Genomic DNA, 14,622 nt, shown 5'->3' on the forward strand with positions numbered 1-14,622 from the left:
GTGTATTGTGAGACATTTGGTACGCAACTTAAGCAATGTAAAAGGTAAAAAAAAAAAAAAAAGGTATGGTGGTCGTTTCAGTACACAACCAACTAGACAAAAACTCAGCACAACATCAGCACAAAAAAGAAGGTCAGAGTATAAGATTTCAATAAATCTCAGTACTGTGCATAAACAAATATAAAAGTAAAAATAAAGTATAATCCGTATTATATATTAAAGGTATAATTACATTATGTATATATATATATATATATATATATATATACATACATACATATACAAATTCACTTTTACATAACACTAGATACATGACTTACCACTTATTACTCATGGCTTTGGCCGCTAACAAAGACACTAGTCTAGTTGGTATTTTTGCTATAACCAGACACATATCCCAAAAGTTATGTTACACAGATGACATTTCTGAAAATAAAGTATGCTAACAGTGCTATTAGATTAATAAGCACCAATTGTTTTAGTCCTGACACATTATAGAAAAAAATAGAAAAGTGGCAGTGGCCAGTAAGTCAGAGGTTATTACACTGATTGGCTAGTTAATGTATAACAGTTGCATAAATATATGCTATCATTAGAGATGACTGACCTGCACCGCAGACAAACACTGAGCTTCCAAGAGTGACTCCGGCCCTCCAGCAGGCATGAATGCCCACCGACAGGGTCTAATGAGTCCATCAAAACTGCATGCCGGACAAAACGCATTTTGTACAAACATACATAAATTTATGCATTTATTTTTTCTTCTTTTAAAAGAATTATTCACTGGTTGTGCATGTGACATTTTTATTTATTTAAAAAGATTATAACGGACTACTTGTACAACTGCTTCCACGTTCTACTTATAACCCAAATCAATTTCACGAAACCACATAGACAAACTCAAGTATCCTTGTATCATAAATTTTAGGTAAAGCTTCATTGTTTGTAAACAAGATTTAAGTTAAGTAAACTATGAAAATAACCAGCTATTATTATAGCATTATATTAAAAACTGCACTCTGACAATGTTACATAAAATTCAATTTTAATACTTTTCATTATTATATAATAACAAAAGGTTTATTTATAAACACTTTACTAATGTAAAATGCTACCTATTCATAAAGTTATAATACAACTGAAATTGTAAATAATTGTGTACACTGTGAAGAAAAAAAACTGAATTCCTCTGACTGCTGTACCTGAGACAAGACGGTGAGGTTACTCACAAAATTAGCTGGATTAAACAAATTTATTCAAGTGACTGTAGCTAGGCAATAATCAATCAGGCATAGGTCCAAGAGTTCATCTCATGGGTTCTGGTCATTCTTGTCACATTTTAACATGACTTTAACCCCCAGCCCCTGACGGGTGGTTTCAAAGGCCTGCATAGCCTGCTCCAGTGGGAAACGGTGGGTGACCAGGGGCTTGACGTTCACCTTCTTAGACGCCAACATAGAAATGGCCACCGGCCAGCTGGAAAAACAATGAGGGAACATTGGTAAAAGTGTGCAAAGGAATAAAATCTTATTTTGAATTTACAAACTACAATAAATATGTATGTACATTGTATTCATATGTGAATCCCTAGTCCTAGTGATCCTACTTACGTATTACAGTAGCGGAATACACCTCTGATGTCAACTTCTCTGACAGCTGCATTGAGAAGAGGTACAGTGGTCATCTCGGTACCAAGCCCAACCAGCACCAGCACTCCTCCAGAACGAGTTGCCTAGACAAAAACACCCTCATCAGCACAAAAACAAGGTCTAAGTATGGGCTGTGATTTTAGCATGTCTTTATGGTGTTAGCAGTATGACTTCATTTTTGTCATTAAACTTACATAGATGGCTGTTTGAATGCTGCTCTGCACTCCAGTGCATTCAATGCTGATTTGAGGCATGCAACCCAGCATTCCCTCCACTTTCTTGGCCATGTCCTTTGGTTCGTCCTCTTTCTTCACATGAAGCAGGAAGTCTGCCCCGATCTCTTTAGCCTTGGCAAGCCGATCAGAGGACAGGTCTACAAAAAAATAGACTTTATTTGTGCAATGAAAACATATATAATTCCCTTTTGTACATACTGAATATATACATTACCACTTATTATTACTTGTGAAGCACCCATGGCTTTGGCCGCCAACAAAGACACCAGTCCAATTGGTCCTATGTTGATAAAAACAAACATATATAGTCCATTTATTACTTTAACCAGTCATACATCCCAAAAGTCATGTTATACAGATGACAGTGATATTAGCTTAATAAGCAACAACTGTTTTACAGTCCTGACACACTATAGAAAAGTGGCAGTGGCCAAGAAGTCAGAGGTCATTACCCTGTTTGGCTAGTTAATGTGTAACAGTTGCATAAATATCAATCATTAGAGATGACTGACCTGCACCGCAGACAAACACTGAGTTTCCAAGAGTGACTCCTGCCCTCCTGCAGGCATGAATGCCCACCGACAGGGGCTCGATCAGGGCTCCCTCCTCATAAGTCACATTATCGGGCAGCCTGCACACACACACAGCCATATATATGATTATTATGTATAGAATCAAAGTGCCATGGGCTATACAACTTATCCAGTAATAGTGATCTGACTTGTAGCAAAAGTTAGCATTGTGTTTGTAGTATCTGCATAGGTTTCCATCATCTGGAGGAGTGGCACAAAAGAATATGCTGGGAGACAGATTGTAGTGTCCTGATTTAAAGAACTCATCTACTTCACGAGGAACTCCAGGCTCAATGGCAACTCTGTCCCCTGTTGAATACAAAAATGAAAGAAAAACTGAGTGTAACTGACATAGTATTAAAAACTAAGCGAGATACAGAGAGAACTAACCTGCTTTGAGGTGCGTCACAGCAGAGCCCACTTTGACCACACGACCAGAGGCTTCATGTCCGAGTATCATGGGCTGTTTCACCACATAGTCCCCGATGCGGCCGTTCTGCCAATAGTGCACGTCTGATCCACAAATGCCCACAGAGTGCATCTTAAGTAACACCTCTTCAATAAAGAAGCCCGGAAAATAATGAATAAATATGAATATTGAACCGTTATTCTTCATTGCAATGCATTTGGAAATATTGCTAAGTGATGAATCCATACCATTTGGTCCTGGTTCCGGAATGGGACGCTGTTCCTGTTAAATATACAGAAAAATCTGCAATTATGAATCACAAGTTCAAGGGTTGCAAAATCTTCACCCAAATTGCATAACATGTCATACCAATCTGAGATTTCCTTTAGAATGCAGGACCACGGTGAGGTTGTCTTCAACCATTTTATTCACTTAAACACGTACAAACCAAACTCCAAATAACCTATGTAACGTTACTCCCGGCGCGCATATATTCATATCATTATTTGGCTCCTGAACGGGTCATGCGCACTTCCACTCACACATGCATTGCACCGACGCCCCTCACGGCCAGCCCACTTCTTCCTGTTTTCCGGTAACGTTAGGTTGTTTAAGAACATCAACACTGCGCGCTGTGCAGTCAGAGCGCAGTCTGTACAACATCACGCAGAGAACTGCCATCAGAGAAGAATAGTTACTGCATTTTAACATTGCCTCTAAAGAATAAACAAAGAATAATAATAAAAAATAACTATAAAAATATATTACCCTTTAAGCTTTGCATTGTCCAACGACTTTTCTCGCGTTAATTTAAAGACTTTTGCTATTTGAGCAAATGGGAATGCAAAACATATATTTGTGGTACTCTCTCATTCACTGCTCTTCAAGTTAACCCAACTATGACGACTTCCGCTGCTGAGAAAACCGAAAATGTGAAAAAAAAAATTTTTTTTTAAATTAACAATATCAGAAAGAAACATAAACATTAAAAAAAGAACATAAACATATGTGGGATACATATGTTAATAACAATTAAAATGTAAATAACTATACAGTTATTTTACAATCATAAAAGTTATAACTTATTATAACTATAATTGTGTTATAAGATTGGATGTTTTAAGGCGTTTTTATTAGCGGAGATTCTTTGAAGTGATGAGTAAAGCAAAAGTAAATCAGATGTGAATATTTTACAATTAGGTTTAAAGTTAAGGCATCTCGCTTTGTGAATGTGTAATTTTCCCATCATACAAATAAAGTCCAGGGCATCCTCTAGCTCCCTATTGTCAGAAACCACAGAATGAAAGAGAACTTTAACTGCTGAAATGTTACATAGACGGTGAAAAAGGTCCACTGGTACAATGAACAGTTCCAGAAATGCCGTAAGTTGTATGTAACCATGGTGATGATGACGCGTCTGGCTTCTCTAGTCAGTGCCGCCAGTATTTCTGAAATAGTGTGCTTGTATTACGTGAAATAAAATGAACGGGGATGATATGGTACTGGAATGTCGTAACAAACAACAGGAAAGTCTGAACATGAGTCATCGAGGTCTAGTTGTTTTGCCACCTGGTGTTTCGAGACTTATTACATTGAAAAAACTCTTTCTGAACAACAATAAGCTAATTTTACCACCAGACGAGGTAAGCCATATCCTCAAAACTAGTGTTTTTCAAAGTAGCTACTCACAAAACACAAATTGAATGAATTCGTAGCACATAATATATAATAATGCCTACATCACTGTTTACTGTAAACAGAAATCATGTCTAAAACAGTGTTTGCATCTTCTGCAAGATTCTGCATCTGGAAAATCTTGAAGAACTGACACTGGATAGAAACCAGCTGACCATACTTCCCGGCAACATTGGATCACTGAAACACCTGACTTACCTGGGCGTGAACCACAACCCATTATCTGTTCTCACAGAAGCCATAGGTGACCTGAGACAACTGAGAGAGCTCTGGGCTGTAGGATGCGGTCTTGTCTCCATACCATCGTCTATTGGTAAACTTGGCATGTTAGAGAAACTTGGGCTCCATAATAATAAAATTACACACCTGCCATCACAATTTGGGGGCCTCAGCAGTTTGCAATGGTTAAACTTGGCTGATAATAAACTTCAAGACCTCCCAGAAGATGTTAATCACTTACAGTCATTGGTCTTCATGAACCTGGACAAGAACTATTTTACAAACATCCCTACAGCACTAACAGGTTAATGAAATTACTATTTATGGCATGAATGTTTTTTTTTTTCTTTTCAACAAGCAGCTTTTGTATGTATGTGAAAACAGTTTCAAGAGGACGACTGGCTACAGTTTGCTGCAAGATGCTGCTGTACCTCTGATCTGTCACTTTGCTCTTATTAGACTATATTGTTAATGTTTAGAGGACTAATAGTTACTCTTTCACTCTCATTATTATTTTGAATGGTTATTAGATATAAACCGCTGTTTGTTCCCATTGGTGCTCAAGTCATGTGCAATTTTTTGTGTTCTGTTAATTATATGTTATCATACCTATTTCCAGACATGGCAAATCTGCAGATCTTGTCTGTTAAATTTAACAGCATCAGATCACTGGAGGATTACTTAATCCCTGGTTTCAGCAGACTTATAAAGCTTGACCTCAGAGAAAATCCTTTCATGGACAGACCACCTCACTGGAAGGTAATTAACCAAACAGCGACACAGGTTTTTAAGTACATCACTTTAATGATATTACCATTGTTATTCTCTGTAACCTGTCATATCAACTCTGTTCACATACAGGGATTGGATTTTATATTGTTGGGAAAAGTCTGAAGTGCTGAAGAAGATTCATATGAGATGAGTAGGAACTGAAAATGAGCATCCATTTGCATTAAATACTTTTGCCAAAGAAACGCATAAAACAAAGACAATCCACTTCTTATGTGAAGCATATTATATTACATTTCTTTGTGACAATGAGGGGGTGTCACGTCATTAGATCTTGAAACGTTATGGCCATGGAGGGAGGGAAGAAAATCATAAAGTTCCCCTGAATACTTCTTCATTTGGTCAATATGAACATATCCTGCAAAAGAGACGGTTTCTAAATTTGAGAACATGTGAATTATAGGTGAAAGTCCTAGGGTGTCAGTTTTATTTCTTAATTAAGTACCTGAGATCATGTTGTTTACAGGATATTGCCGCATCTCACAACATGAACACACTTTGTTCGGTGATGCAATAGTCTCGTAATCATCCTTGCTAATAGATAACATGAACATGAAGATACTATAAGGTTAAACCATGTTTTTATGAAGATAAAGTGCTGTGGTAATGAAAATAATAGTTAGCTTCAGTTGTATAGTAAATAGGACAATATTAAAGAATTATGTGTTTAAAAATGAAAACTCGCTACAATAAATGTATGCATTCTGCCCGAAACTATAAAGAATTCAGACATAATTACAAAATAAAAAAATGCTGGGTTAATGCATAGCCTACCTGTTCTTCTCTCTCACTGGTTGATCTTCAGTCTCATCAGATAGACTGTCTTCAGACTCTTCAGTATTTATCTGTTCTTCACTCATCACCTTTAATAGATTAAGAAGCTAACAAATGACTGAGAGGAATAACTGGACATGGGTTTTAACAGACAAGATGTACTCCTCCTACCTGTTCATCTGTTTCCCAAATGAACCTTCCGATTAGCAATCTCATTTCTAAAGAGAAAAATTCTAACAGTAATCAGGCATCCACTATTATTAAATGTAAAAACTACTCATTCTTTATATTGGAACATGTCACTAAAAATAATAACATGTTTATGGTTTACACTTAGTTAGGACAGCTCACCATTCTGGATAGAGTCGGGGGGCAGCACATAATGGCCAATAGGCACCGATTTTACACTCTGGCGGGGTTTACATGTTGACACGAAATTGCTGTGGAAAACCGTTGCCCTGTTCTTCACATAATCCTCACTTTCATATATCCTAAAACATAAAGAAATAAGGTTAAACTTTGTGGCAAAAGTTTTCAGGCATTTCAATGGTTTTGGGTACAGAAGATTTAGATTAAGCACAATCTATAGGCTGCTTTCTTCAGTATTCAGAAGTATGACCAAATCACCCTCAAACAAGAATTGTACAGTAAACTAATAATACCTTTTAGTGTCTTCAGAAGAGGCATCAGCACTGAAGAGGTAATCTGCTGTTTTCCAGGAGGAAAGAGCTCCCCCTTCAGAAACTGAAAGAATATAAACTCATAATGAAGCCAATTTATATTTTAAAAGTGTAAACCCTCAGATATAAGATGATTCCCAAATATTCATTAATAGTGTCTTTAATCACTTTACGTGAGTTATATTAGTAGCATATAGCAAAATACTCATCATCTCACCCCAGACGCTGGTCACCCCCATTCCAACACTGCCGGAGAACCATGCTGTTTTGCCTTTAAACATGCTTATGCCGAGGTGTTTATCACTTCAGTTCGCACAGAAACGATTTGAAGGCCTCGAGGTTGCAATTATTCTTCTTCAGACGGTAGGTGAGAAAATACCAAACGTTAACTGTGTTAGCTATTTATTTTTATAGTTATGTTCATACACCAGTTCTCACTGTTATTCTAGACATAAGTCATTAAAGAATTCCGTGGAAAGAATAACGTGGATAATGAAGGAGAAAAGTTAGGAAATTTAACACGGAAAAATTAGAACGTTCAGACGATATAACGGACTAGCGTTATAGCTCACATCGCCTCAGGCCTTGACGAGCAGTGTCCGATTCGTGAACGAACCGTTCTTTTGAGTCGAATCTTTTCACTGAATCTATTAAACCTACTCACAAAACCGGTCTAAATGATTCGTTCCGAAACAGATGGTCCTACGGCTACTGAGTCAACAACCCGAGAACCGAGAAGTGAAGCGAGGATTTGACTAAGGTAAGATAATTTAATGGTCTAATAACAGAAATGTTACATACTTATATACCCCCAAGTATCCTTATTATTAATAAAAATGTAATCGTCAAGGACCACGTGATGACCTAGTGACATTATGACGTGAATTAATAATTTTAATCGGTTATTTGAAACGATATTTTATTTGAACTGATGCGCTGAAGTGAGTCGGACTCCATCATAAATATTTTTCACGACTTTGAGATAAATTCACGAAATATTGTACTACTAATATAAGTACTACTAATATTACCGTTAATAGTATATTGTTATATTATTATTGTTGTTGTTGTTGTCGTTGTTGTTTGTGTTGACAAATAATTCCTAGCAGTTTTGATGCTTCATATTGAACTTTGAATATAGAAAAATGTGCTTCTTCATTTTTATTTTATTTCTTTATTTATTTTTTTGCCACAAATGTCCAATAAGATATCGTCGTACTGTCGGCGATAGAAGCTTACAGGAGATCTCTAGGCTATTAGAATTTCTTTAAATATTCCATTGCTAGTACAGTGGGAATGGAGTATGATAAAGTAGTGTAGTAAACGCTCCTGCGCACTAGATGGTGCCAGAACGGCGTAATTTAAAAGAGCAGAATCTTTAGTCAGGCCTTTTTACGCTTGAAAATTCAACAACTGATAGAACGGATTGCAAGAATATATTTTCTGCCCTCCAATCAACCTTAGATGATTTAGCTGAATGGTTAAAACTGTTGATCAAGTGGCATTTGTTATTGATCGTGTTTGGCTGTGCAGTTTGGTACTTAATTACAATTTAGGTAAGCTGAAGTTCTTTGTTTGTGTTGTGCTTAACTTATTTCCCACATGTCTGCTATTCCGTTTTAAACTGGTTGACAGTTTGCTATGTTGGCACACGTAATTTTGCACATGAATTTATTTGTGCTACGAAAGCTATACTGAGGTTAAACATGTTTATTCTGCTCACCCAGGCGATTGCTTTATAATTATCTCTCATATCTTGACAGTTAGTTATTTCATACGGTCACTTTAAGACATGGCCAAAGTATACAGAGCCAAAGTGGCCTCTATATATCCATGTGTATCCACAGAACAGAGGGAAAGACGGCATGTGACCTTGTGAAGACTATTTGTAAAAATGCGGTGATGTTGCACCATAAATCAAAAGCAGTACAAAAATGAAACTTCATCACAAGACTGCTTTAATCCCCCTCACTTTCAGTGGAAACAAATGCATGCTCTTCTTGTTCAGACAGTGGTCTTACTGGTTTTGTGGTGATCTAAACATGTTTTTTTTAGGAACACAACACTATGATTAGTGATGCTAATCTTGCTTTTGTTGAAGAGATTGTGGAAGTGTCTGTCATTATATGCTTTATATCAGCATGAGGTTTGCCCACAGGTCAGTCATTTATATGGAGTTGGCTGCTGTTGGCACGTAATAAAGCTAACTTGCTTCCTGTTTTTAGTGGACAGTATACTGCTAATAGGGGTAAACTAAAGTACCATCTGACTTCAAAGCAGAACTACTTTCTTTTCTACAGTATACAAGATATGAACAAAAGAATGATTTGTTCACGAATGGGACCATTGAGGCCTGAGGCAGTGTGTGAGCTATGCACAGTATTTGGTGATATACTGAACAATGTATACACAATCAAAAGTTTTGGGTGGGTTAGTGGGTAAGACTTATTAATGTTTTTGAAAGAAGTCTCTTATGTTCACCAAGGCTGCGTTTATTTGATCAAAAATACAGTAATATTGTGAAATATTATCACAATTTCAGAATAGCATTTTTATATTTTAATGTTTTTCCAAATGTGATCAATTCCTGTGACGGCAAAGCTGAATTTTCAGCAGCCATTACTTCAATCTTCAGTGTCACATGATCCTTCAGAAATCATTCTAATATGCTGATTTGGTGCCCAAGAAACATTTCATAATATATTGTGGAAACCAGGATACATTTTATTATTTATTTTTTTTAGGATTCTTTCAAAGTTCAAAAGAACAGCATTTATTTGAAAAAAATATATATATTTGTTAAATTTTGTAATATTTTTGTTGATCAATTTAATGCATCCTTGCTGAAAAAAAAAACTATTATTTTATGCATGCAGTATTTTATCTCAGGATCGAATTATATATAACATGAACAGTATTTAATCCTGATATACATTACAATACAATGATACTGAGATGCTATTAAACTCTCTCAAAGTATAAAGATCTGTGTGTTTTCATTCATTATCTAAATAAGCATCTTAAACAGATGCAAAAGGTTTAAAGGGTTAGTTCACCCAAAAATGAAAATTCTGTCATTAATTACTCACCTTCATGTCACCGAAATGTTCCCAAGTCCAGAAACGTAGCAAGGAGATCTGTAAAATAATCCATGTGACATCAGGGGTTCATCCGCAATTATACGAAGCTACGAGAATACTTTTTGTGTGCAAAAGAAGAAAAAAAAAAGGACTTTATTCAACAATTTGTCTCCTCCGTCCAGCGGACATTTACGTCCAGCGGATATTCTCCAAAATGCGCTACAGGGTGATGCAGAGGAGACAAATTGTTGAATAAAGTCGTTGTTATTTTTTTTTTCTTTTGTGCACAAAAAGTATTCTCGTAGCTTCGTATAATTACAGTTGAACCCCTGATGTCACATGGATTATTTTACAGATCTCCTGAGTCCTTGCTACGTTTCTGGACTTGGGAACATTTCAGTTGTATTGCTGCCTATGCAGGGGGTCAGACAGCTCTCAGATTCCATCAAAAATATCTTAATTTGTGTTCCGAAGATGAACAAAGGTCTTACGGGTTTGAAACGAGTAATTAATGACAGAATTTTCATTTTTGGGTGAACTAACGCTTTAAAATCAGTGAGCAGCTGAAGATGACACAAGATTTAAAACTTAAAAAAGTGTTTTGCCTCACTATAGTGATAGCAGTTACTAATACTCTGCATATTCTGCAAATGTGTTAGATTAAACATTAAATCTGTTAAAGGACAAACTATTCCAATCACATCGGCATTTTATGGTTCAGTGCCCATGTTTTTTTGTTATAATACAACATTTCCATAATCTGCATTATTTTAAGAGACAGGCCTCAGCGTCATTGTATTGTGCTTATTTTTTTCTGCCAGATAGAGCAGACAGTATCATTTTTCTTCATACTTTGCATATACTTCGAGATAATTTCTATTATAGTGACATAACATTATAGTTTAATGCAGCAGCTTTAAACTTAATAAGGCATAATCTAGAAAGCCATTACTTAGATTTGCAAGTAGTCTATTCTTTGCTAAGAGGGGTAAACTAAAGTACCATCTGACTTCAAAGCAGAACTACTTTCTTTTCTTTTAACTGCCTGACGGGACCCTGACAGCAAAATCAAAAATTAGAGAGAAGAAGATAAAAAAAGAATCACGTCTACTAAAATATAACTTCATAACCCTGGTACACTTTTGAACGGAAAACAAACTTTTGCAAGAGGTACAAAGAACATTTTGGTGAGACTATGCATAAAACATTACAAGCATATACAACGGGACAGACGGAGAGATTTACAGATGCGCTGAATTTAAACAGAATTCAGCTTGCAGGATATGGCAGCTATGTTTCCCCTCATGCTGTTTATATGGAGAGATTAACAGCTGAAGATCCTGGAATAACAAATGTTATGAATGTAGTGATTGCTACAAAGTTTATATCTTATATTGTACAGCTGCTTTGCTACGATTTGTATCGTAAAAGACGCTATACAAATAAGCATGAATTGAATTTAATTGAATATCACTGAGGGATCTCATTAATGTTTTCTTCTTCTTTGTTGTTTGGCTAGAGTAAGCAAGTCATCATTATAATGTGGTATACTGCAGGTCATACTACATACAATAAATTCCAAAAGTAAAAGTAAAACACAGTTAATCTGAATTACACATGCTTTTATTTGGTATCTAGCATTAAAATTGCTTTCTTGGCATCTAACTGTAGCACTGAGAAGGGAATGTAGAATAGATAGGTCAAGGTGAGGCCAAGAGTATTTGTCATTTTATAAATATTCGGGTGAGACGGCAAAAACCTGTTGACATTCCAGCATTCATCAGTCTGTTGCATTTTATTATTATTATTTTAATCAAATGCAAACAGCCTGTCAAAACTAGGGATGAAATTCTGACTAATACTAATAAGACAATACTTATTTTCATGTTATGGTTTTTAATTGTTAAAGAGCTGATGTAATAAATCTGTACTCTTTTGTTAGAAAATAACATTAAAATATTGTTACATGCATGCCTACAGGGAAGAGAGATGGAAATAGTGGTCTTGAAGGATTAAATCTTTGTCATTATCTCTTTAAATGTAAATAGATAGAATTATCTGTATCTTAAAGGGGTCTTAGGATGCTACATGCACTTTTACAAGTTGTTTGAACTGAAATGTGTGTTGGCAGTGTGTGTACACAACCACCCTATAATGATAAAAATCCACCCAGTGTTTTTTTTTAATCGTGTTAAATGTTTTCCCCTTTCTCAAATCGAGCCGATCTCAGATGCCTGTCTGTGTGACATCACAAAAACAGGCCCCTCCCACGATCGTTTGATTGACAGTAGCGTTTCAGCACAGACTGGACTGGTGTCTTACCTCAGACCCACCCTGAGTGAGCTGTCATCAGTCCGCCATTGTTTCACCGTCGGAGATGGGCATCCTATGACCCCTTTAAAGGAATAGTTTACCCATAAATTAAGATTTGCTGAAAATGTACGAACAGAAAGCAATACTATGGATAGAGGACTCGTATTAGCTGGAAACAATGATTTGAAGTTAAAAATGTTGTCATGGATTTGTTTATAACAAACAGCTTTTCACTTTACAATACATTAGTTGATGGATTGGAGTCGTGTGGATTACTTGTGGATAATTGTGATGTTTTTATCAGCTGTTTGGACTCTCGTTCTGACGGTACCCATTCACTGCAGAGGATCCACTGGTGAGCAAGTGATAAAATGCTAAATTTCTCCAAATCTGTGAACTCATCTGCAACTGGGATGTCCCGAGGGTGAGTAAATTTTCATTTTTGGGTGAATTATTCCTTTAAAATAGGCAGTAACATTTTAATATCCAATGTTGGCTGATAAATTTCTAATAATGGCTAATTATGATACACTGAACAAGAAAAATCCATATGCTGTTCAACTAAAAAGCAACATTGCTGTTTTATATAGAAAATAAAGTGGGTAGTTGAACAGTGTGCAGATTTTACTTTTTTCTTTTCAGGGTTTTCACGGGTCCTTAAAAAGTCTTAAATTTAATTTAGTTTAGTATCAAATTTAAGGCCATAAAAAGTCTTAAATGGTACAAGAAAGTCTTAATTATGATTTTAAGAGATCTTAAATTTGGGGAAGGAAAGACAAGAATTGCGATATAGATTTATATATTAAACTTCAAAAGGCTATGGTTTAATTGATAAAATATGAGCGCCCATGTTTTTACGCAGCAAACACGCAGAGTTATAAATGTGAACTGGTGGATCGATAAGATAATGCATTATAAAAATCTAAATTAAGACAGTAAAATATATTTATGTTATTTAATTAATATAATAACTGATTTATAATAATTGTTTAAATTAATGTAATGATACTTTTGACTCCATTTTGAATCAATTTTCTTAAAAATGGTTTAAATGCTGAAATGCAAAGTTTATCGTTTTATAAAACGTTTTGTTTTTGTGAAAAGCTGTATCTGAACTGCCATTTTACAGTTTAATGTTACCATTGCCCTACCCAGCTCATATGTGACCCTGGACCACAAAACCAGTCATAAGGGTACAATTTTTCAAAATTGAGATTTATACACCATCTGAAAGCTTTCCATTGATGTATGGTTTGTTAGGATAGGACCATATTTGGCCGAGATACAACTATTTGAAAATCTGGAATCTGAGGGTGCAAAAAATAAAAATACTGAGAAAATCGCCTTTAAAGTTGTACAAATGAAGTCCTTAGCAATACATATTACTAATCAAAAATTAAGTTTTGATATATTTACAGTAGGAAATGTACAAAATATCTAAGTCACCATTATCTAAGAGAATTGGAGATTTGCAATGGAGGTTGTTACATGGTGCTATTGCAGTGAACGCTTTTGTTTCTGTTATTAATCAGGATGTTGATCAAAATTGTTCTTTTTGTTCACAAAGGGAAACTGTCTTCCATGCGTTTATGCAGTGTTCTAGACTGACATCTTTATTTAGTGTTTTGAGTAAAATTTTTAATTGTTTTAATGAGTGTTTTTCAATGAAGAAATTCATTTGTGGTTTTAAATACTCACAGAGTCGCAAGTATCAGTGTCAGTTGTTTAATTTTATATTGGGACATGCTAAAATGGCAATTTACATTACAAGAAAAGAAAAAAATGAGCATGGGGTTTGTAATGATTTAAAAGCAGTGTTTGCTAATTCAGTTAAATCCAGAATTTTAATAGATTTTAATTATTATAAATTGATGAATGATCTTGCAAAGTTTGAGCTGATTTGGTGTTTAAAAGGAGCTTTGTGTGAGATTTTTGGTGATGGATTGTTTTTTTTTATTTAAAGTGTCTGTATTTTGTTATGTGACTGATGTTGGATTGAACTTGTAACTGTTGTAATAAAAGTGGCTTGAAATCTCAAATCTCTCTCGCTCGCTCCCGCTCTCTCTCTCGTGCTCTCTCTCTCTCTCGCGCTCTCTCGCGTGCTCTCTCTCTCGCTCGCTCGCGCTCTCTCTCGCGCTCTCTCTCTCTCTATCTCTCTCGCTCGCTCGCGCTCTCTCTCTCTCTCTCTCGCTCTCTCTCTCTCTCT

General features: G+C 35.7%; 3 protein-coding genes across 3 annotated transcripts; 1 reads left to right on the forward strand and 2 right to left on the reverse strand.

Moving 5' to 3' along the window:
* Positions 1-789: 789 nt before the first annotated feature.
* LOC107700439 (sorbitol dehydrogenase-like) lies at positions 790-3,430 on the reverse strand. Its single transcript, XM_016502084.1, has 9 exons — positions 3,236-3,430; positions 3,115-3,148; positions 2,848-3,012; positions 2,607-2,766; positions 2,398-2,516; positions 2,100-2,165; positions 1,844-2,022; positions 1,611-1,732; positions 790-1,476 (listed from the first exon to the last, which is right to left on the reverse strand). The coding sequence occupies exons 1-9, from the start codon at positions 3,287-3,289 to the stop codon at positions 1,311-1,313; spliced, it is 1,065 nt and encodes a 354-aa protein (XP_016357570.1). The 5' UTR covers positions 3,290-3,430; the 3' UTR covers positions 790-1,310.
* A 917-nt stretch (positions 3,431-4,347) lies between these two features.
* On the forward strand, positions 4,348-5,690 carry LOC107700440 (leucine-rich repeat protein lrrA). Its single transcript, XM_016502085.1, has 4 exons — positions 4,348-4,509; positions 4,664-5,084; positions 5,400-5,539; positions 5,642-5,690. Exons 1-4 carry the CDS (start codon positions 4,348-4,350, stop codon positions 5,672-5,674), a joined length of 756 nt encoding a protein of 251 aa, XP_016357571.1. The 3' UTR covers positions 5,675-5,690.
* A 17-nt stretch (positions 5,691-5,707) lies between these two features.
* On the reverse strand, positions 5,708-7,367 carry terb2 (telomere repeat binding bouquet formation protein 2). The gene is made up of 7 exons (XM_016502086.1): positions 7,241-7,367; positions 7,006-7,087; positions 6,695-6,834; positions 6,515-6,561; positions 6,344-6,432; positions 6,015-6,103; positions 5,708-5,927 (listed from the first exon to the last, which is right to left on the reverse strand). The coding sequence occupies exons 1-7, from the start codon at positions 7,302-7,304 to the stop codon at positions 5,800-5,802; spliced, it is 639 nt and encodes a 212-aa protein (XP_016357572.1). The 5' UTR covers positions 7,305-7,367; the 3' UTR covers positions 5,708-5,799.
* Between the last annotated feature and the right edge of the window lie 7,255 nt (positions 7,368-14,622).

This window comes from Sinocyclocheilus anshuiensis, unplaced genomic scaffold, assembly GCF_001515605.1.
Source record: "Sinocyclocheilus anshuiensis isolate Anshui unplaced genomic scaffold, SAMN03320099.WGS_v1.1 scaffold154, whole genome shotgun sequence".
In the NCBI taxonomy this organism is placed as follows: domain Eukaryota; kingdom Metazoa; phylum Chordata; class Actinopteri; order Cypriniformes; family Cyprinidae; genus Sinocyclocheilus; species Sinocyclocheilus anshuiensis.